This window comes from Abramis brama (genome assembly GCF_963993115.1).
Source record: "Abramis brama genome assembly, chromosome: 24".
In the NCBI taxonomy this organism is placed as follows: domain Eukaryota; kingdom Metazoa; phylum Chordata; class Actinopteri; order Cypriniformes; family Leuciscidae; genus Abramis; species Abramis brama.
The window spans coordinates 29,354,036-29,370,211 of record NC_139986.1 but is presented as its reverse complement, the minus strand read 5'-3'; the positions used below and the strand labels follow the sequence as shown (position 1 = coordinate 29,370,211).

At 40.1% G+C, this 16,176-nt stretch overlaps 1 protein-coding gene across 1 annotated transcript in view; it reads left to right on the top strand.

Annotated features, from left to right (window-relative positions):
* Positions 1–16,176, top strand: part of sspo (SCO-spondin) — a gene marked incomplete at its 3' end in the record, with an annotated part of 116,103 nt that overhangs the window by 71,965 nt on the left and 27,962 nt on the right. The window contains 14 exon segments of the mRNA XM_084102078.1: positions 1,595–1,761; positions 2,724–2,869; positions 3,602–3,822; positions 3,938–3,973; positions 5,178–5,342; positions 7,524–7,733; positions 9,016–9,183; positions 10,231–10,365; positions 10,958–11,201; positions 11,686–11,838; positions 11,964–12,010; positions 13,931–14,101; positions 14,251–14,421; positions 15,420–15,575. Of these exon segments, the coding sequence (XP_083958204.1) occupies positions 1,595–1,761; positions 2,724–2,869; positions 3,602–3,822; positions 3,938–3,973; positions 5,178–5,342; positions 7,524–7,733; positions 9,016–9,183; positions 10,231–10,365; positions 10,958–11,201; positions 11,686–11,838; positions 11,964–12,010; positions 13,931–14,101; positions 14,251–14,421; positions 15,420–15,575 (2,190 nt within the window).

The following is a 16,176-nucleotide window of genomic DNA, read 5'->3' as shown; positions in this document are numbered from 1 at the left end:
TTATCCTGCGATTATGAGGAACGCTCCTCTGTGAGCGCTGATCCAGTGACAGCAGAAAGTGCTCTCAAACGGGTTGTGTTGTGGATCTCAGAGACTGTAAGACAGTCGAGCTCCAGTCAAGGTTAATGCGGCGAAACGCCGGATAAGACACCGGCCTCATTTAAAAGTGAAATGTCCCAGCATCCCTTGTGATCTTCTCTCCAAATCCCCTGTAAATTCAAATCAGCCATTTTTAGAGATTCGTTGTGGGAAAAGTTCCTGTCCTTGAGCCCTAATCTGAAAGACTGGTGTATTTATTTACATATTTCAATATTTTAGCTAGCTTGAATTATATAATGACTCTCAGGCTATCTTGCCTTAAGAATATAGGACATTTACACGTCTTTTACTACAGGCAAAAACAGTGTTTATCTCCACTTCAGCGGCGCTCACACACACCACACTTTACAGTTTCATTCCTATCTATATTCTGAAGGTTTTTACTGAGGGGTTTTTTCATATAACATTTGACTGATATTATACAACATTTTATTCCTAAAAACATGTGAAAATTTACATGTAAATTTTTTCTGTGTTGACGTTTTTTTTTTCTAAATTATGGAGTGATAAAAAAAAGAAATCCAAAATCCCCTCAGTAAAAACCTTCAACTCTAATGTGTCAACAAAATAAAGCAAAAAAAATGAGCCTGGCTTTATCAAATGTTCAGATACATTTTTTGGAATGTATGCAAATTATGCATATTTAACTAGATAATGCATTATTTGCATATTTAAACATTAAAGGTGCAGTGTGTAATATTTAGGAGGATCTGTTGACAGAAATACAATATCATATTCATAACTATGTTTTCAGTGGTGTGTAAAGACCTTACATAATGAACCGTTATGTGTTTATCAGCTTAGAATGAGTCATTTCTCTCTACACACACCGCGGGTCCGCTTACATCCACATGTTTCTACGGTGGCCCTGAACGGACAAACGCGTTTAGTCACTATGTTGTTCTTCGTGTAAAGTCAGCGAATAAAACACTGACACAATGATGAACAAGTCACAGTAATATTTGCAGTAACATCGTTTTACTGAATAATTAAGTAAACATAATTTCTATATTTATCTTTGTAAAGAAACCTCATTGATTAACTGGCTACTCTCTGCTGTCTCAGACGATGACATCACTTCCTGTCGGCCACCGTAACTTCTGTTGGGTGCAATTCACAACCTCACCACTAGATGCAGCTAAAACTTACACACTGCACCTTTAAATTTCAGAAAGCTTATTATAATACAAAAATGTTTGCAATTGTGATCAATCAACTGGGGAAGAACAGTTTGATGATATTTTTTTAAATATACTGTATATATTTGTGATATATAATTCCATGTATTCATATAAATGTGTGTGTGCGTGTGTGCGCGTGTGTGTATGCGTGCGTGTGCATGCACTGTGCGTGTGCGTGTTTGCGTGTGTGTGTGTTTGCGTGTGTGTGCATGTGTGTGCGCGTGTGTGTTTGCGTGTGTGTTTACGTGTGTGCGTGTTTGTGTGTGTGTGTTTGCGTGTGTGTGCATGTGTGTGCGCGTGTGTGTGTTGAGCAGAGGTGGGCTGTCCCCCTGGGCGTCTCTACAGGGAGTGTGAGGACGGTGAAGGCTGTCCGTTCAGCTGTTCTCAGGTCAGAGGTCATGAGGGCTGTTACTCAGAGGGATGTGAGGAGGGCTGCCACTGTCCACCCAACACCTTCCAGCACAACGGGTCCTGTCTTCACGTGAGCTCGCACTCATGTCACACAGCTGCACTCGCATGCTAGACTGATTCCAGTTCACATGTATACGCGGAAGCGCAAAAAATCTTTATTATGAATTTTTAAGGCCAGACAAGTCATTTGTTGAGGTCAGTTTGTAGAGAAAGACACACACCTGTGCACATATATATTCAAATGCTCATATCTATAGACTAACGTTAAACACGTGATACGCACGTGCACGCCGTCAGCGTTTTCACAGATTCACGTTTTTGAAGTTTATGTGGAGATGATAATGTTTTTTTCAAATTTTTTCAATACTTGCGCCTTGGATCCTGTTTCAAAGTTTGAATATATATTGTTGTACTGTGTATATATATATTTACATAGCCTATCGTTCAAACATATACTATTTATTTATTACTATTTATTACTATTACAAATACAATTTATTTACAAAGGATGCATTAAGATAATTGAAAATGTGACAGTAAAGACATTTATAATGTTACGATTTCACGATTGTAACGATTTCAATTAAATGCAGTTCTTTTGAACTTTCTACTCATCAAAGAATCCTGAAAAGCAGTCTATCACGGTTTCAACAAACATGTTAAGCAGCACAACAGTTTTCAACGTTGATAATAATCATAAATGTTTCTTGATCATCAAATCATCATATTAGAGTGATTTCTGAAGGATCATGTGACACTGAAGACTGGAGTAATGATGCTGAAAATTCAGCTTTGATCACAGGAATAAATTATGTATATATTATATATAATTTAACATACTATTGACATACACCTTTAACATACTATTGAGATGCACAATTTTTTTTGTATAAGGACAGATAGATTTATCAGTGTTTTTATTCTCTTGATACTGTTTGCATTGAAGGAGTTTTCTTCTCTTTTTTTAAAGTTAAAAATGTAAATGATTTTAAAAAGCTGTTATTCTGATTCCCTTTAATCATGTGTATGTAGGAATGTCCATGTCTGGTGGACACTGACTTCCTGACCTCTTTACAAAGCGTATCGTTGACCCCTGAGTTGACCCCTGACCTCCAGAACATCACTGTCGGATCCGAGCTGGAGTCGGGAGAGGAGCTGATGCATGAGTGTAGCTCCTGGTACTGTAACTGACAATCACATATACATGTCGCTGTTTTTCAGAAATATACACTGCAAAAAAATGCTTTTCTCACTTTCTCACAGTATTTTTGTGTTGTTTCCGGTCCAGATATTTAAAAAAAATCTTAAATCGAGATGCATTTACTTAAGCAGTAAAATGTCATAAAATATTATGTCTTGTTTTCTGGGGAAATAAATAAAAATTAATTGAGGGTCAGAAAAATAATCTTAAGGTTTTTTTTACCCCATTGTCAGATAATTTTGCTTGTTTTAAGCAAAAACTCAATTAATTTTGTATATATACACACACATGCATGTATACATTTAAGAAATATTTGCATGTATATACTGTATATATATTTATACATAAATTATATTATATATAAATATAAAAATTGTATATATAAATAACACATTTTTCTTAAATAGATACATGCATGTGTGTATTTATATATACAAATGAATCATACACACTACACACATATATTATAGTATATACAGAAATATACAGTTTGTTTCTTCTAGAAACAAACTTTGTTGTATTATTTTCATATTATCACTGTGAAGCTGCTTTGATACAATCTGTACTGTAAAAAGCTCTATATAAATAAAGGAGACTTGACTTGACCTTATGTCATTTTACTCATCTAGTAAATGCATCTTGATTTAATAATTTTGAGTTATTTGGACTGGAAACAAGCATTTTTGCATTGATTTGTTTCTTCCTGAAGCTCCTGTGAACACGGGCTGTGGAACTGCTCTCTGGCGGCGTGTCCCCGTGACGGAGGCCTGTCCCCGTGGGGTCCCTGGGGCCCCTGCTCTCTCAGCTGTGGGGGTCTGGGCCAGAAGAGTCGCAGCCGAGCCTGTAACCGGCCCAGTGCTGCTCACGGGGGCCGAGACTGTGACGGGCCCCTGATGGACACCGCATACTGCCAGACCCCCGACTGCACACGTACATGCCACACATACTCAAATATGTTATTGCTAGAAATATACATGATTATATTATTCATGGAATACTGTTATTTATCACTTCATAGTAATTCTGTTCTATATTGTCTTTACAGTGGTGACAGTTCCGACAGAGGAACCGTCTTTACCAGGTAACTGGTTAAATGCACATGTACTTATTTATTTATTTAGCGAAATAATAATAATTATATATACACTGTATATATTAGTGCTGGGCAACGATTCCCAAATAAAAGTTTGTGTTTACATAATATATGTGTGTAGTGTGTATAATTCATTTGTATATATAAATACACACACATGCATGAATATATTTAAGAAAAAATTGTTATTTATATATACAATATTTATATATAATATAAATGATGTATAAATATATATATATATATATATATATTTAGTATATACCTGCAAATATTTCTTAAATATATTCATGCATGTGTGTGTATTTATATATACAAATGAATTATACACACTACACACATATATATTGTAAACACAAACTTTTATTTTGGATGTGATTAATCGCGATTAATCGCTCCCCAGCACACACACACATATATATATGTGTATATATTTTGGGTGTGATGATACACTTACCTCACGAGGCGATACACAAATGGATTCACGAGAATGAGATATTTTAACATTTAATAAGAAATCTTTAAAGATTAAATATATGACTGGAAATGTGTCTTTTATTTGAAAGTCACAAAATGCATAACAATTCAGGTGCATTTTGAAAGTTTTAACTAATCTTGGGCTGCGATATCAAGTAATCAGTCGATTATTTTGACGATTGATTGATTATTTGTGGTAATAAAAATAGACTTAAGTGAACAGAAGCATTTAAAATGACTTAAAATACACATATAATAACAATGAGGCAATAATAATTGTTTCAGATAAAGTATAAAAAGCAATTAATCATATGGTTTTATTGAACAACACTTAAGATACATAATGTAATATACATAATATAATCAACTTACAGTGTGTGCATCATGTATTATAACAAGCGCCTGCAGACGGCGCCGGCGGCCTGGGGATTGTTGTTACACTTTACAGCATAATCAAATCCATGTTCAACACTAGCCAAACAACATTTAATTCAAATGTCCACTTAATCTTTAATATATGAGCACTTCTTTACGATAGAAATGCTACCGCCACTGTGATGTCTTGAACATGAACATGTGGACATCATCGAAACATACAGACTCAGAGCGAGGGTTGAACATTTTGTTTTGAAATCACGATGAACAACATTTAGCACAAGATCTTGTCACACCCCATATATATCAAATCTTATAATATTCTTGTGTCTGTCTCTAGATGAGGACGCTGGATTCTCCCAGTGGACAGTGTGGAGTCCGTGTTCCCGAACCTGCAGCGATCCGGCTTCTCCGGCCATGAAGTCCCGCAGGAGAGAGTGTGTTCATGAGCGCTGCTCCGGAGAGAGTCGACAGGAGAGAGTCTGCAATCTGCCTCAGTGTCCGGGTACATCTCACTCTCTTCAAACACACATGCCTCGTGACTAAACGTAATACACATGTGCACGCCGTCACCGCTTTCACAGATTCACGTTTTTGAAGTTTACACGGAGATGATCACGGTATCGCTTTCAAAACTCGTTTTCTAAAACTTCTAAAAACGCTGTTGTCGTGAAGCGGCCAGAATGCATTAAAGGTTTTCAGTTGAAACAGTGTTGTGTAAGAGTCCTTTAAAAGTTAATAACTAATGATTTTCACAACAGAAATTAGTCAATCAAAAACTTACTTAAACTGGACAATGACTTTCTTCTAGATCTGCTGCTGTACAGCCAGAAATAAAATGATCACTGTAAAGCTGCTTTGAAACAATCTATATTGTAAAAAGCGCTGTATAAATGACGGTGACTTGACTCTCTAGATCTCTCTGATCATATTCATCTGAATCTTCTGACCTAAAGAGGCAGCAGTGTGTAGTGCATATCCTGATGATGACTTAAAGACCTGTTTACAACACATTAGAGTTAATTCTGGGAGTGACATCCTCTTGTCATCTTTACTATTTTTAATCCAATTTTATATAAAAAGTTGGTCTTGGCTTTATCTTAACTTTGGGCAAACTAATTAAATATCAAGTCACAAAGAAAATTCTGATGTTGTGTTTAGTTTCACATTCACTCACTGAATCATTGACTGGCCTGAATCACTCAGACACGAACACCTTGGAGAAGCGCAGCGGTTCTGCTGTGTTTGGAACTGTTCATTGGCGGAATAGAACAAAAAATATTGACACTGTTGTGTGTAAAATGTCATTTAATATTTACATTTCGTTTATTGAACTGTTGTATCGATCATATTTGCATCAATCGTGCTGATATTTGGAAAAACGGCACTCTTGCACGTGTTATGTGAACTATTATGTTATAAATATAAAGAAAAAGAAGCATTTTTGCCACAATATCTTGACATTTCCGGCTCTGACTGGAGGACAGTATTTTAAAGCATATAACCAATTTATGATGTTAAAATCACATTATAAGGATTAAAATGATTCAAAAGAACTGAGTGCAAATGCTATGATGTCGATGAGTGGAATTGCATTCATCATCGCAAAGATGGTTCTAGAAACGAACCATTACACCTGTTCCAGAAGCAGTTTTTATTAGAAAAATATATTAAATATTTTTGCAATTTTATATCTGTTCTCTATGTGAATATATAGTAAAATGTAATTTATTCCTGTGATCAAAGCTGAATTTTCAGCATCATTACTCCAGTCTTCAGTGTCACATGATCCTTCAGAAATCATTCTAATATGATGATTTGATGCTCAAGAAACATTTATGATTATCAGTGTTGAAAACACGTTTTTACTGTTGTGTGAAAACAGTATACTACGTATATGAGCAAAGGATGAATTAAGACAATACGTTCTTATATTATGATGCTGAATAGTGATGTTTGAGCTGCTATTTAAAAAAAATAAAAAATTGCATCTCATTGTAATATGAACTGGAATCAGACGTGTGTTTGACACTCAACACTCAATGCCATATCAGCAAAAAGGCAACAGCACTCAAAAAGACCATCATAATACCATTTATAAAATAATAATCGTCCTACAAACTGCAACTATTGTGCAACCCTATTCCAAACACTGCACTTTTTCACCCTTTTGCTCATGTCTTCTTGTTAATTCATACATGAGACCCTGGATCACGTCACCAGTCTCGAGTCGCACGGGTGTCTCTGTGGCAATAGCCAACAACACATTGTATGGGTCAAAATTATCGATTTTTCTTTTATGCCAAAAATCATGAGGATATTAAGTAAAGATCATGTTCCATGGAGATATTTAGTAAATTTCCTACCATAAATATATAAAACATGCATTTGTGTGAGTGAATGCAGCACAATCGCCAACATAAATGCACAACTTTAAAGGAGATTTTCTCAATGTTTTGATTTTTCTCAGATTCCAGATTTTCAATAGTTGTATCTCGGCCAAATATTGTCCTATGCATATCCACCATGCATCAATGGAAAGCTTATTTATTCAGTTTTCAGATGATGTATAAATCTAAATTTAAAAAATGTACCCATGCGACTGGTTTTGTGGTCCAGGGTCACATATGTTTGCTTGCGGCCTGGTTTTGATGGTGTAGTGGTGTGTGTGTGTGTTGTGTGTCAGATGGAGGTGTGTGTCAGGACCCGGAGTGTGCGCTCAGGAACTGCTCCTGGATGACGTGGAGCGAGTGGAGCTCCTGCTCTCGATCCTGTGGCGTCGGTCAACAGCAGCGGGTCAGAACCTTCCTGGCGCCGGGCCTCAACGGGACCTGGTGTCAGGACATCCTCGACGGACACCTGGAGAGCCGCTTCTGCAGTATTCGGGCCTGCCGCGGTGAGTTAAAAGGGGCTTTCCATCGGGTAGTTCTAGGATCTCGCCACCAGGAGGGTTCTCTGAGAACTAATGGCTCCTCTAGGAAGGTTTTCCTGGTTGTGTTCGCACCGCCAGGAGGAACTCTGAAGTGACGTGAGACGCTTGTTGTTGGGACTTTTATTTTGACGGCGCTGAGAACGACTGAGCTCACATTCTCCTGTTCATTAGTTTACGATCTGTCTGACAGTCCTGTCTAATACCATATTAGATATAACTGTTCAGGGAACTACACTAACCTTTTCCACTGGTGGCACTTGCGCTACTAACTTTTTCAGTTACTGGCGCAAAACATGATTTGGTCGCACAAATTGTTTTTAGTAAGCCGCTCTTTTAAACCACATGCCTTCTTGTTTTTGTTTTCTTTAACATTGGTTGGGATAGATTTACTGCAATAGAAAATACAGTACACAATAAAGTGCAAAATGGATTTCAACATGCTATGGTTGGCACAGATGGGCAGACTCCTGAACTCTTAAGTAGTGATGCACCGATGTGAAAATTGTGGCCGATACCGATAATAACCGATATTAATATTGCTGTTATGGCCGATATCGATATCTCTGGTCTCGCTGGAGCTCGTGGTCTCGCTGTGATAAAGCCTGTTGTGTGTGTGTGTGTGTGTGTGTGTGTGTGTGTGTGTGTTCAGTGGACGGAGGCTGGTCTCGCTGGAGCTCGTGGTCTCGCTGTGATAAAGGCTGTTGTGTGTGTGTGTGTGTGTGTGTGTGTTCAGTGGACGGAGGCTGGTCTCGCTGTGATAAAGCCTGTTGTGTGTGTGTGTGTGTGTGTGTGTGTGTTCAGTGGACGGAGGCTGGTCTCGCTGTGATAAAGCCTGTTGTGTGTGTGTGTGTGTGTGTGTGTGTGTTCAGTGGACGGAGGCTGGTCTCGCTGGAGCTCGTGGTCTCGCTGTGATAAAGCCTGTTGTGTGTGTGTGTGTGTGTTCAGTGGACGGAGGCTGGTCTCGCTGTGATAAAGCTGTTGTGTGTGTGTGTGTGTGTGTGTGTGTTCAGTGGACGGAGGCTGGTCTCGCTGGAGCTCGTGGTCTCGCTGTGATAAAGCCTGTTGTGTGTGTGTGTGTGTGTTCAGTGGACGGAGGCTGGTCTCGCTGTGATAAAGCCTGTTGTGTGTGTGTGTGTGTGTGTGTGTGTGTGTGTGTGTGTGTGTTCAGTGGACGGAGGCTGGTCTCGCTGGAGCTCGTGGTCTCGCTGTGATAAAGCCTGTTGTGTGTGTGTGTGTGTGTGTTCAGTGGACGGAGGCTGGTCTCGCTGGAGCTCGTGGTCTCGCTGTGATAAAGCCTGTGCCGGGGGACGCTCCATCAGGACCCGCTCCTGTTCCAGTCCTCCACCCAAAAACGGAGGCCGCAAGTGTTCAGGAGAGAAGAACCAGGTCAAACCCTGCAACACCAGACCATGTGGTACGACATCAACACTGAACATCACTTAACCTCAGCATACACTCACTGGGAAACACTGGAGACGTGACTGATTGTGTCATGAAAGCAGGCTTTGATATTATTGGTTAATATTGCTTTTCCTCGTCCACACTTGGTCTTGATGACATAAACAGAGAAGAGTCGTCTCAGAGGTGAGGGAAGCTATTATATATTGGTGAAAGATTATGAAAACTATTTTTTTTAAATAATATGCAGTGATGAATCGTGCACAATGAGGCCAGGCACATGCTTTAAGAACATAACTACAGTCAGTTTTGTATTTATTAAGGTTTATTAAGCATTTTAACCCTGTAAAGCCTGACATGTGAAATAATAGTCCGAAAAATCTGAACATTTACACAAAATCTATCTTTATGTTTTGTATCATATTTCATCAGGCTTTTATGGCTCATAGTACAATATAGTGAGAAATAATATGGAGGGAAAAACAGAGGCCCAAAATGAGCAAATATATGCAGTTTGCTGCAGATGCTGATATTTATATGAAATTCTGATGCTTGTAATGTAAATCAATGAGTACTTTATAACAGACTACTGACATAAAATGCATATAAATATCAGTCGTCGCTCGTCACTTATGTCTTAGTAAGATCAATGATATTTAAATGCTTCGTTTTATGATCAATGCAATGCATTACAATGATGATTGAGAGATGAAAAAATAAACTTTCTCAAAAGCCTGATGATCATATTTGATACACATCATTTTTCAAAAAAAATATGTATGGTGAAAATCAAGTAAACCAGTAAGTGTTGATCTTGAAATATTACTAATAATATCAAAGTTATTCTTACGTTTACTTACCGCAAAAAAACACATGAAGGAGGACGTTTGTACAATTATACGTTTGTACAAAAGACTTTTACTTTATAAAATAAGTCTAAACTGTCAGTCAGAGACAGAGGGACTGGAGGAGAGTGTGTGTGAGACATGCTGTGGATCATTTAGAGGCCTGCGTATTAAATATGATACAGTGGTCTTGAATGTGTGATGTGTGTGTCCTGCAGACGGTGCCGGGTGTCCTCCAGGGCAGGAGTTTGTGTCGTGTGCGAACGAGTGTCCTCAGCGCTGCTCCGACCGGCAGCAGGGCATCGAGTGCCGGACCGACACCGAGTGTCAGCCGGGCTGCCGCTGCCCACGGGGTAACACACACACACACACACACGCACGCACGCACGCACGCACACACACAGAGCTGCCCACAGGGTACACACACACACACACACAAACACACACACACACACACACACACAGAGCCGCCCACAGGGTACACACACACACACACACACACACACACACGCACACACACACACACACACACACACACACACAAACACACACACACACACACACAGAGCCGCCCACAGGGTACACACACACATTTATATATATATATGTAGACGACTTAGACTTAGACTTAGACTTAGCTTAGTGGTTACAGGGAAACAATACTTGACAAAGACACGTGGCAAACATACACAAGGCTTAAATACACAAGACTAATGACTGAACAACACACACCTGTGCACAGTGACACAATGAACCAATGACAACACAAAACACATGGCAGGATCACATGAGGGCCAGGGAATCACATCACAAGACACATGAAACAAGACATGAAAATATAATACATCATGAATATTAATGCTCTGAGGGTTCAAGTGACTCGGGTGTCTATTGTCTGACAGCATACAGTAGTGTGTTTGAGATGTTCTGCGTGTGTGTGTGTAGGCCAGCTGCAGCAGGACGGTGTGTGTGTTCAGCTGTGGCAGTGTGACTGCCTGGACGCGTCGGGTCAGAGCTGGGCGGCGGGCAGCACACACCAGCTGGACTGTAATAACTGCACCTGCGCAGACGGAGAGCTCAGCTGCACGTCACACACCTGCGCAGGAGACAGCGTCTGCACCTGGAGCTCCTGGTCCACCTGGGCGTCCTGCAGCGCCACCTGCGGCCCGGGCCGACGCACGCGCTTCAGGTGCGACTCCAGGCGGAGAAGCGTTTCATCACATGCCTCTGAAATACACTTTTAATCACTTTTTTTTTAAGTTTAAGTTTTGCATCTAATATTTGTTATATTTTATTTCAGCTTTATTTTAATTACTGGAAAATGTATTATAATAGTTTTAGTTAACAATAATATAAATTATTGTTTTAATTTTTTTGTATTTTTATGTACCTTTGTCATTTAAAAATATATTTTTATTTCGCATGTTAACTTTCATAACCCGGTTTAATAGGACCATAGATATATAAAACACGAATAGGAATACCAAATAGTCTATCACAGTTTTTGGCTTTTACAAATTTTTTCACAGCAGTATTTTGTATTTTATTTAAATACGTGTAATGATTAAGTATTTGTACACTTTTTTTATGTATTTGTGCCCATCTCTGGTCAGCATCTTAAACTGGAGGCTCCATCACTGCAGAGTTTCGTGAATCTGCTGTTGTTCCCCCAGATCTCTGGTTCCTGAGGCTGACGGCGTGAACTGCCAATTCGAGGAGGTCCAGCATAAGGCCTGTGACCCCGGGCCGTGTCCTCCGCTGTGTGTGCGGGACCAGCGGGAGCTCTCTGTCGGAGACTCCTGGCTACAGGGGGAGTGTGAGCAGTGGTGAGGGACACTGGCAACAGCGATAATGCTGTCGTTTTTACACATTTAGCAACATTATTTAAACCATGGGAGTAAATGGACATTAGAATTGTGCAAACTTCTGCGAAACCTGTGTGTGTTTTCAGCACCTGCATCCCTGAGGGAGAATACTGCCAAGATATAGAGTGTAGAGGTGTGTGCGATCTCTACAAACATGCAACTCTAATACATTATATTATATGAATAGTCTGTCTCATTTATTTGTGTACAAACACATACACATACACACACACACTCGCTCGCTCACTCACTCACTCACTCACTCACTCACTCACTCACTCACTCACTCACTCACTCTCTCACTCACTCACTCACTCACACACACACACACACACACACACACACACACACACACACTCACACAAACATATATACAGTGAGGAAAATAAGTATTTGAACACCCTGCTATTTTGCAAGTTCTCCCACTTGGAAATCATGGAGGGGTCTGAAATTGTCATCGTAGGTGCATGTCCACTGTGAGAGACATAATCAAAAAAAAAAAAAAATCCAGAAATCACAATATATGATTTTTTAACTATTTATTTGTATGATACAGCTGCAAATAAGTATTTGAACACCTGTCTATCAGCTAGAATTCTGACCCTCAAAGACCTGTTAGTCTGCCTTTAAAATGTCCACCTCCACTCCATTTATTATCCTAAATTAGATGCACCTGTTTGAGGTCGTTAGCTGCATAACGACACCTGTCCACCCCATACAATCAGTAAGAATCCAACTACTAACATGGCCAAGACCAAAGAGCTGTCCAAAGACACTAGAGACAAAATTGTACACCTCCACAAGGCTGGAAAGGGCTACGGGGAAATTGCCAAGCAGCTTGGTGAAAAAAGGTCCACTGTTGGAGCAATCATTAGAAAATGGAAGAAGCTAAACATGACTGTCAATCTCCCTCGGACTGGGGCTCCATGCAAGATCTCACCTCGTGGGGTCTCAATGATCCTAAGAAAGGTGAGAAATCAGCCCAGAACTACACGGGAGGAGCTGGTCAATGACCTGAAAAGAGCTGGGACCACCGTTTCCAAGGTTACTGTTGGTAATACACTAAGACGTCATGGTTTGAAATCATGCATGGCACGGAAGGTTCCCCTGCTTAAACCAGCACATGTCAAGGCCCGTCTTAAGTTTGCCAATGACCATTTGGATGATCCAGAGGAGTCATGGGAGAAAGTCATGTGGTCAGATGAGACCAAAATATAACTTTTTGGTCATAATTCCACTAAACGTGTTTGGAGGAAGAAGAATGATGAGTACCATCCCAAGAACACCATCCCTACTGTGAAGCATGGGGATGGTAGCATCATGCTTTGGGGGTGTTTTTCTGCACATGGGACAGGGCGACTGCACTGTATTAAGGAGAGGATGACCGGGGCCATGTATTGCGAGATTTTGGGGAACAACCTCCTTCCCTCAGTTAGAGCATTGAAGATGGGTCGAGGCTGGGTCTTCCAACATGACAATGACCCGAAGCACACAGCCAGGATAACCAAGGAGTGGCTCTGTAAGAAGCATATCAAGGTTCTGGCGTGGCCTAGCCAGTCTCCAGACCTAAACCCAATAGAGAATCTTTGGAGGGAGCTCAAACTCCGTGTTTCTCAGCGACAGCCCAGAAACCTGACTGATCTAGAGAAGATCTGTGTGGAGGAGTGGGCCAGAATCCCTCCTGCAGTGTGTGCAAACCTGGTGAAAAACTACAGGAAACGTTTGACCTCTGTAATTGCAAACAAAGGCTACTGTACCAAATATTAACATTGATTTTCTCAGGTGTTCAAATACTTATTTGCAGCTGTATCATACAAATAAATAGTAAAAAAATCATACATTGTGATTTCTGGATTTTTCTTTTTTTGTAGATTATGTCTCTCACAGTGGACATGCACCTACGATGACAATTTCAGACCCCTCCATGATTTCTAAGTGGGAGTACTTGCAAAATAGCAGGGTGTTCAAATACTTATTTTCCTCACTGTATATATATATGTATATATATATATATATATACAGTTATATCACTGCTGCTGTGTGATTGCATTAGTGGACGGTGGATGGACGCCGTGGTCGGTGTGGTCGGACTGTCCCGTGACGTGTGGGAAGAGTAAACAGATCCGCACCCGCGCCTGCATCAACCCTCCGCCGCGAAACAACGGCACACACTGCACTGGACCTGAGAGAGACACCCAGGACTGTCACGCTGCACTTTGTCTTGGTACTGGAATAGACCTTTTCCTCTTTTTTTTGCTGATGCACAAAATGATCCGATCCGTGGCCCAAGAACTGTAAATGATCCGAACCGTGAATTCTGTGATCCGTTGCACTGCTCTTGTGTTGTGACACCATGACCTCTGGTTCCCCCAGATGACCTTTGCCCCTGGTCCCCGTGGTCTCCCTGTTCCCGCAGCTGTGGGTCAGGTGTGATCTCCAGACGTCGGGAGTGTGTGTGCGAGGACGACGGTGATCACGCGTGTCCTCCGGAGCTCGAGAGGGACAGCGAGGAGACACAGCTGTGTTATAAGAGACCCTGTCCAGGTTAAGCCTAAAGAACGCTAATATTGATGTTAGCCAATGAGAGCAGTGCTTCTTCATGCATTGCTCAATTTTCAGATTTTCCATTACATGTGTTCTTTGAGAATAGTAAAAAGAAAGCATCCTAAATAAAGATTGAATGGGAATAAAACACAGTTAAAATTCATTTAAAATTATTAAAAAAAAAAAATTTTTAAATGATGGAAAGATCAAAAGACATCCAAAATGAAACAAGAATTTTGAACTTGGCAAATACATGCATATTTAATTTGATAATGCCTCATTTTTATATTTAAACATAAAACTTGTTATAAAGAATTTAATGTCTTAATGTACTGTGATTAATTAACTGGTATAGTGATATCTATTATTTAAAATTTGACTTGACTTAAAGTCCCCCTGTAGTCAATAATTTCATCCCTTAAAACTCATCTTTGATCACCAAAATGACATATTTCAATGTTTTTCATGTCTTAAAATATCTTGATTGTAACTCGACACCCTCGCCTCATTTAGTATGCGCGGTTCTATGAATATGCAAATGAGCCCCGCCTCCACTCACTCCCTCAGCTCAGAGATCCACTGGTTGACGATCACACGTTGATCTGATTGGTTACAAGGTAGTTTGTGACGTCAGAAACACCAGCGATTTCAAAGCGTGTTTTTGAGACTGTCTTTGGTTCACTGCAGTTTTAAGGAGGAAATACTCAGCAATGGAGTCGACTTATGAATTTACACATGGTTTGTCTTAAAGCGTATTAAAAAAACACCACATATAAACAACATTAAAAGCTGGATTCTCACCTCAGGGGGACTTTAAAGTCGGCATGAAACTGACGTTACTCTAGTCTTTTCTTCCCTATTGTAGGGGAGGGATTTTAAGGAATGACGTTCACTTATAAATCATTTATAATACACATTTATGTATATGTATGTGTATGTATACACATTGATTTCAGTGTGACTTTAACCGTGGCTGTGTTCCTCGTTCTCTCCGTCAGCCTGTCCGATGTCAGAATGGAGTGTGTGGAGCGAGTGTTCGTGTGTGTCTCAGTATCAGCAGAGGTTTCGTGCGCCGCTCGTGTCGGCCAGTAGAGGGCAGAACTGCAGAGATCTGGAGCACCAGCACCGACCCTGCACACCTGACCACTGCCACGGTGTGTGTGAACAGCCTTACACACACACACACGCACACACACACACACACACACTGGAATACCATGGTACCAGGGTTTGAAATTAACTTTTTCACTCACCGGCCAATTTGGCTGCTAAATTTTTAAGTCACCAGTCATTCAGAACTTCTACTAGCAAAAGTATAGTAGAAGTATAGTAGAAGTATAGTAGAAGTTTCAATATATATATATATTATAAAATTTTGGATTTTAATACTGTTTACTCTTCGCTATTGCTTCAATGCAAATGAACAAGCGCCCCGGTATTTGTTGTGTAGTGACGTGTGTGTTCAAGTAAGCCATGTGCACATATTCTGTGCAATACACAGTATTTAATATATCAGGATGACTAAATCTGCACAGATTTGTCTCACACGGACTTCCCCAGCAAAGTGAGTAAACATAACAAGTTACACGCCAGATTGGCTCGTGATTGGACAGCGTTTCCCGCCACAGTTGATTCACAGCGTTAATTTCAAACCCTCCACGGTACTCTGGCAAAAAGCGTGGTACTGAGTGATTACCATTCAAATCCCTTTTATCCCTACAAGCACAAGAACACAATGTACATAATACAGTCTAT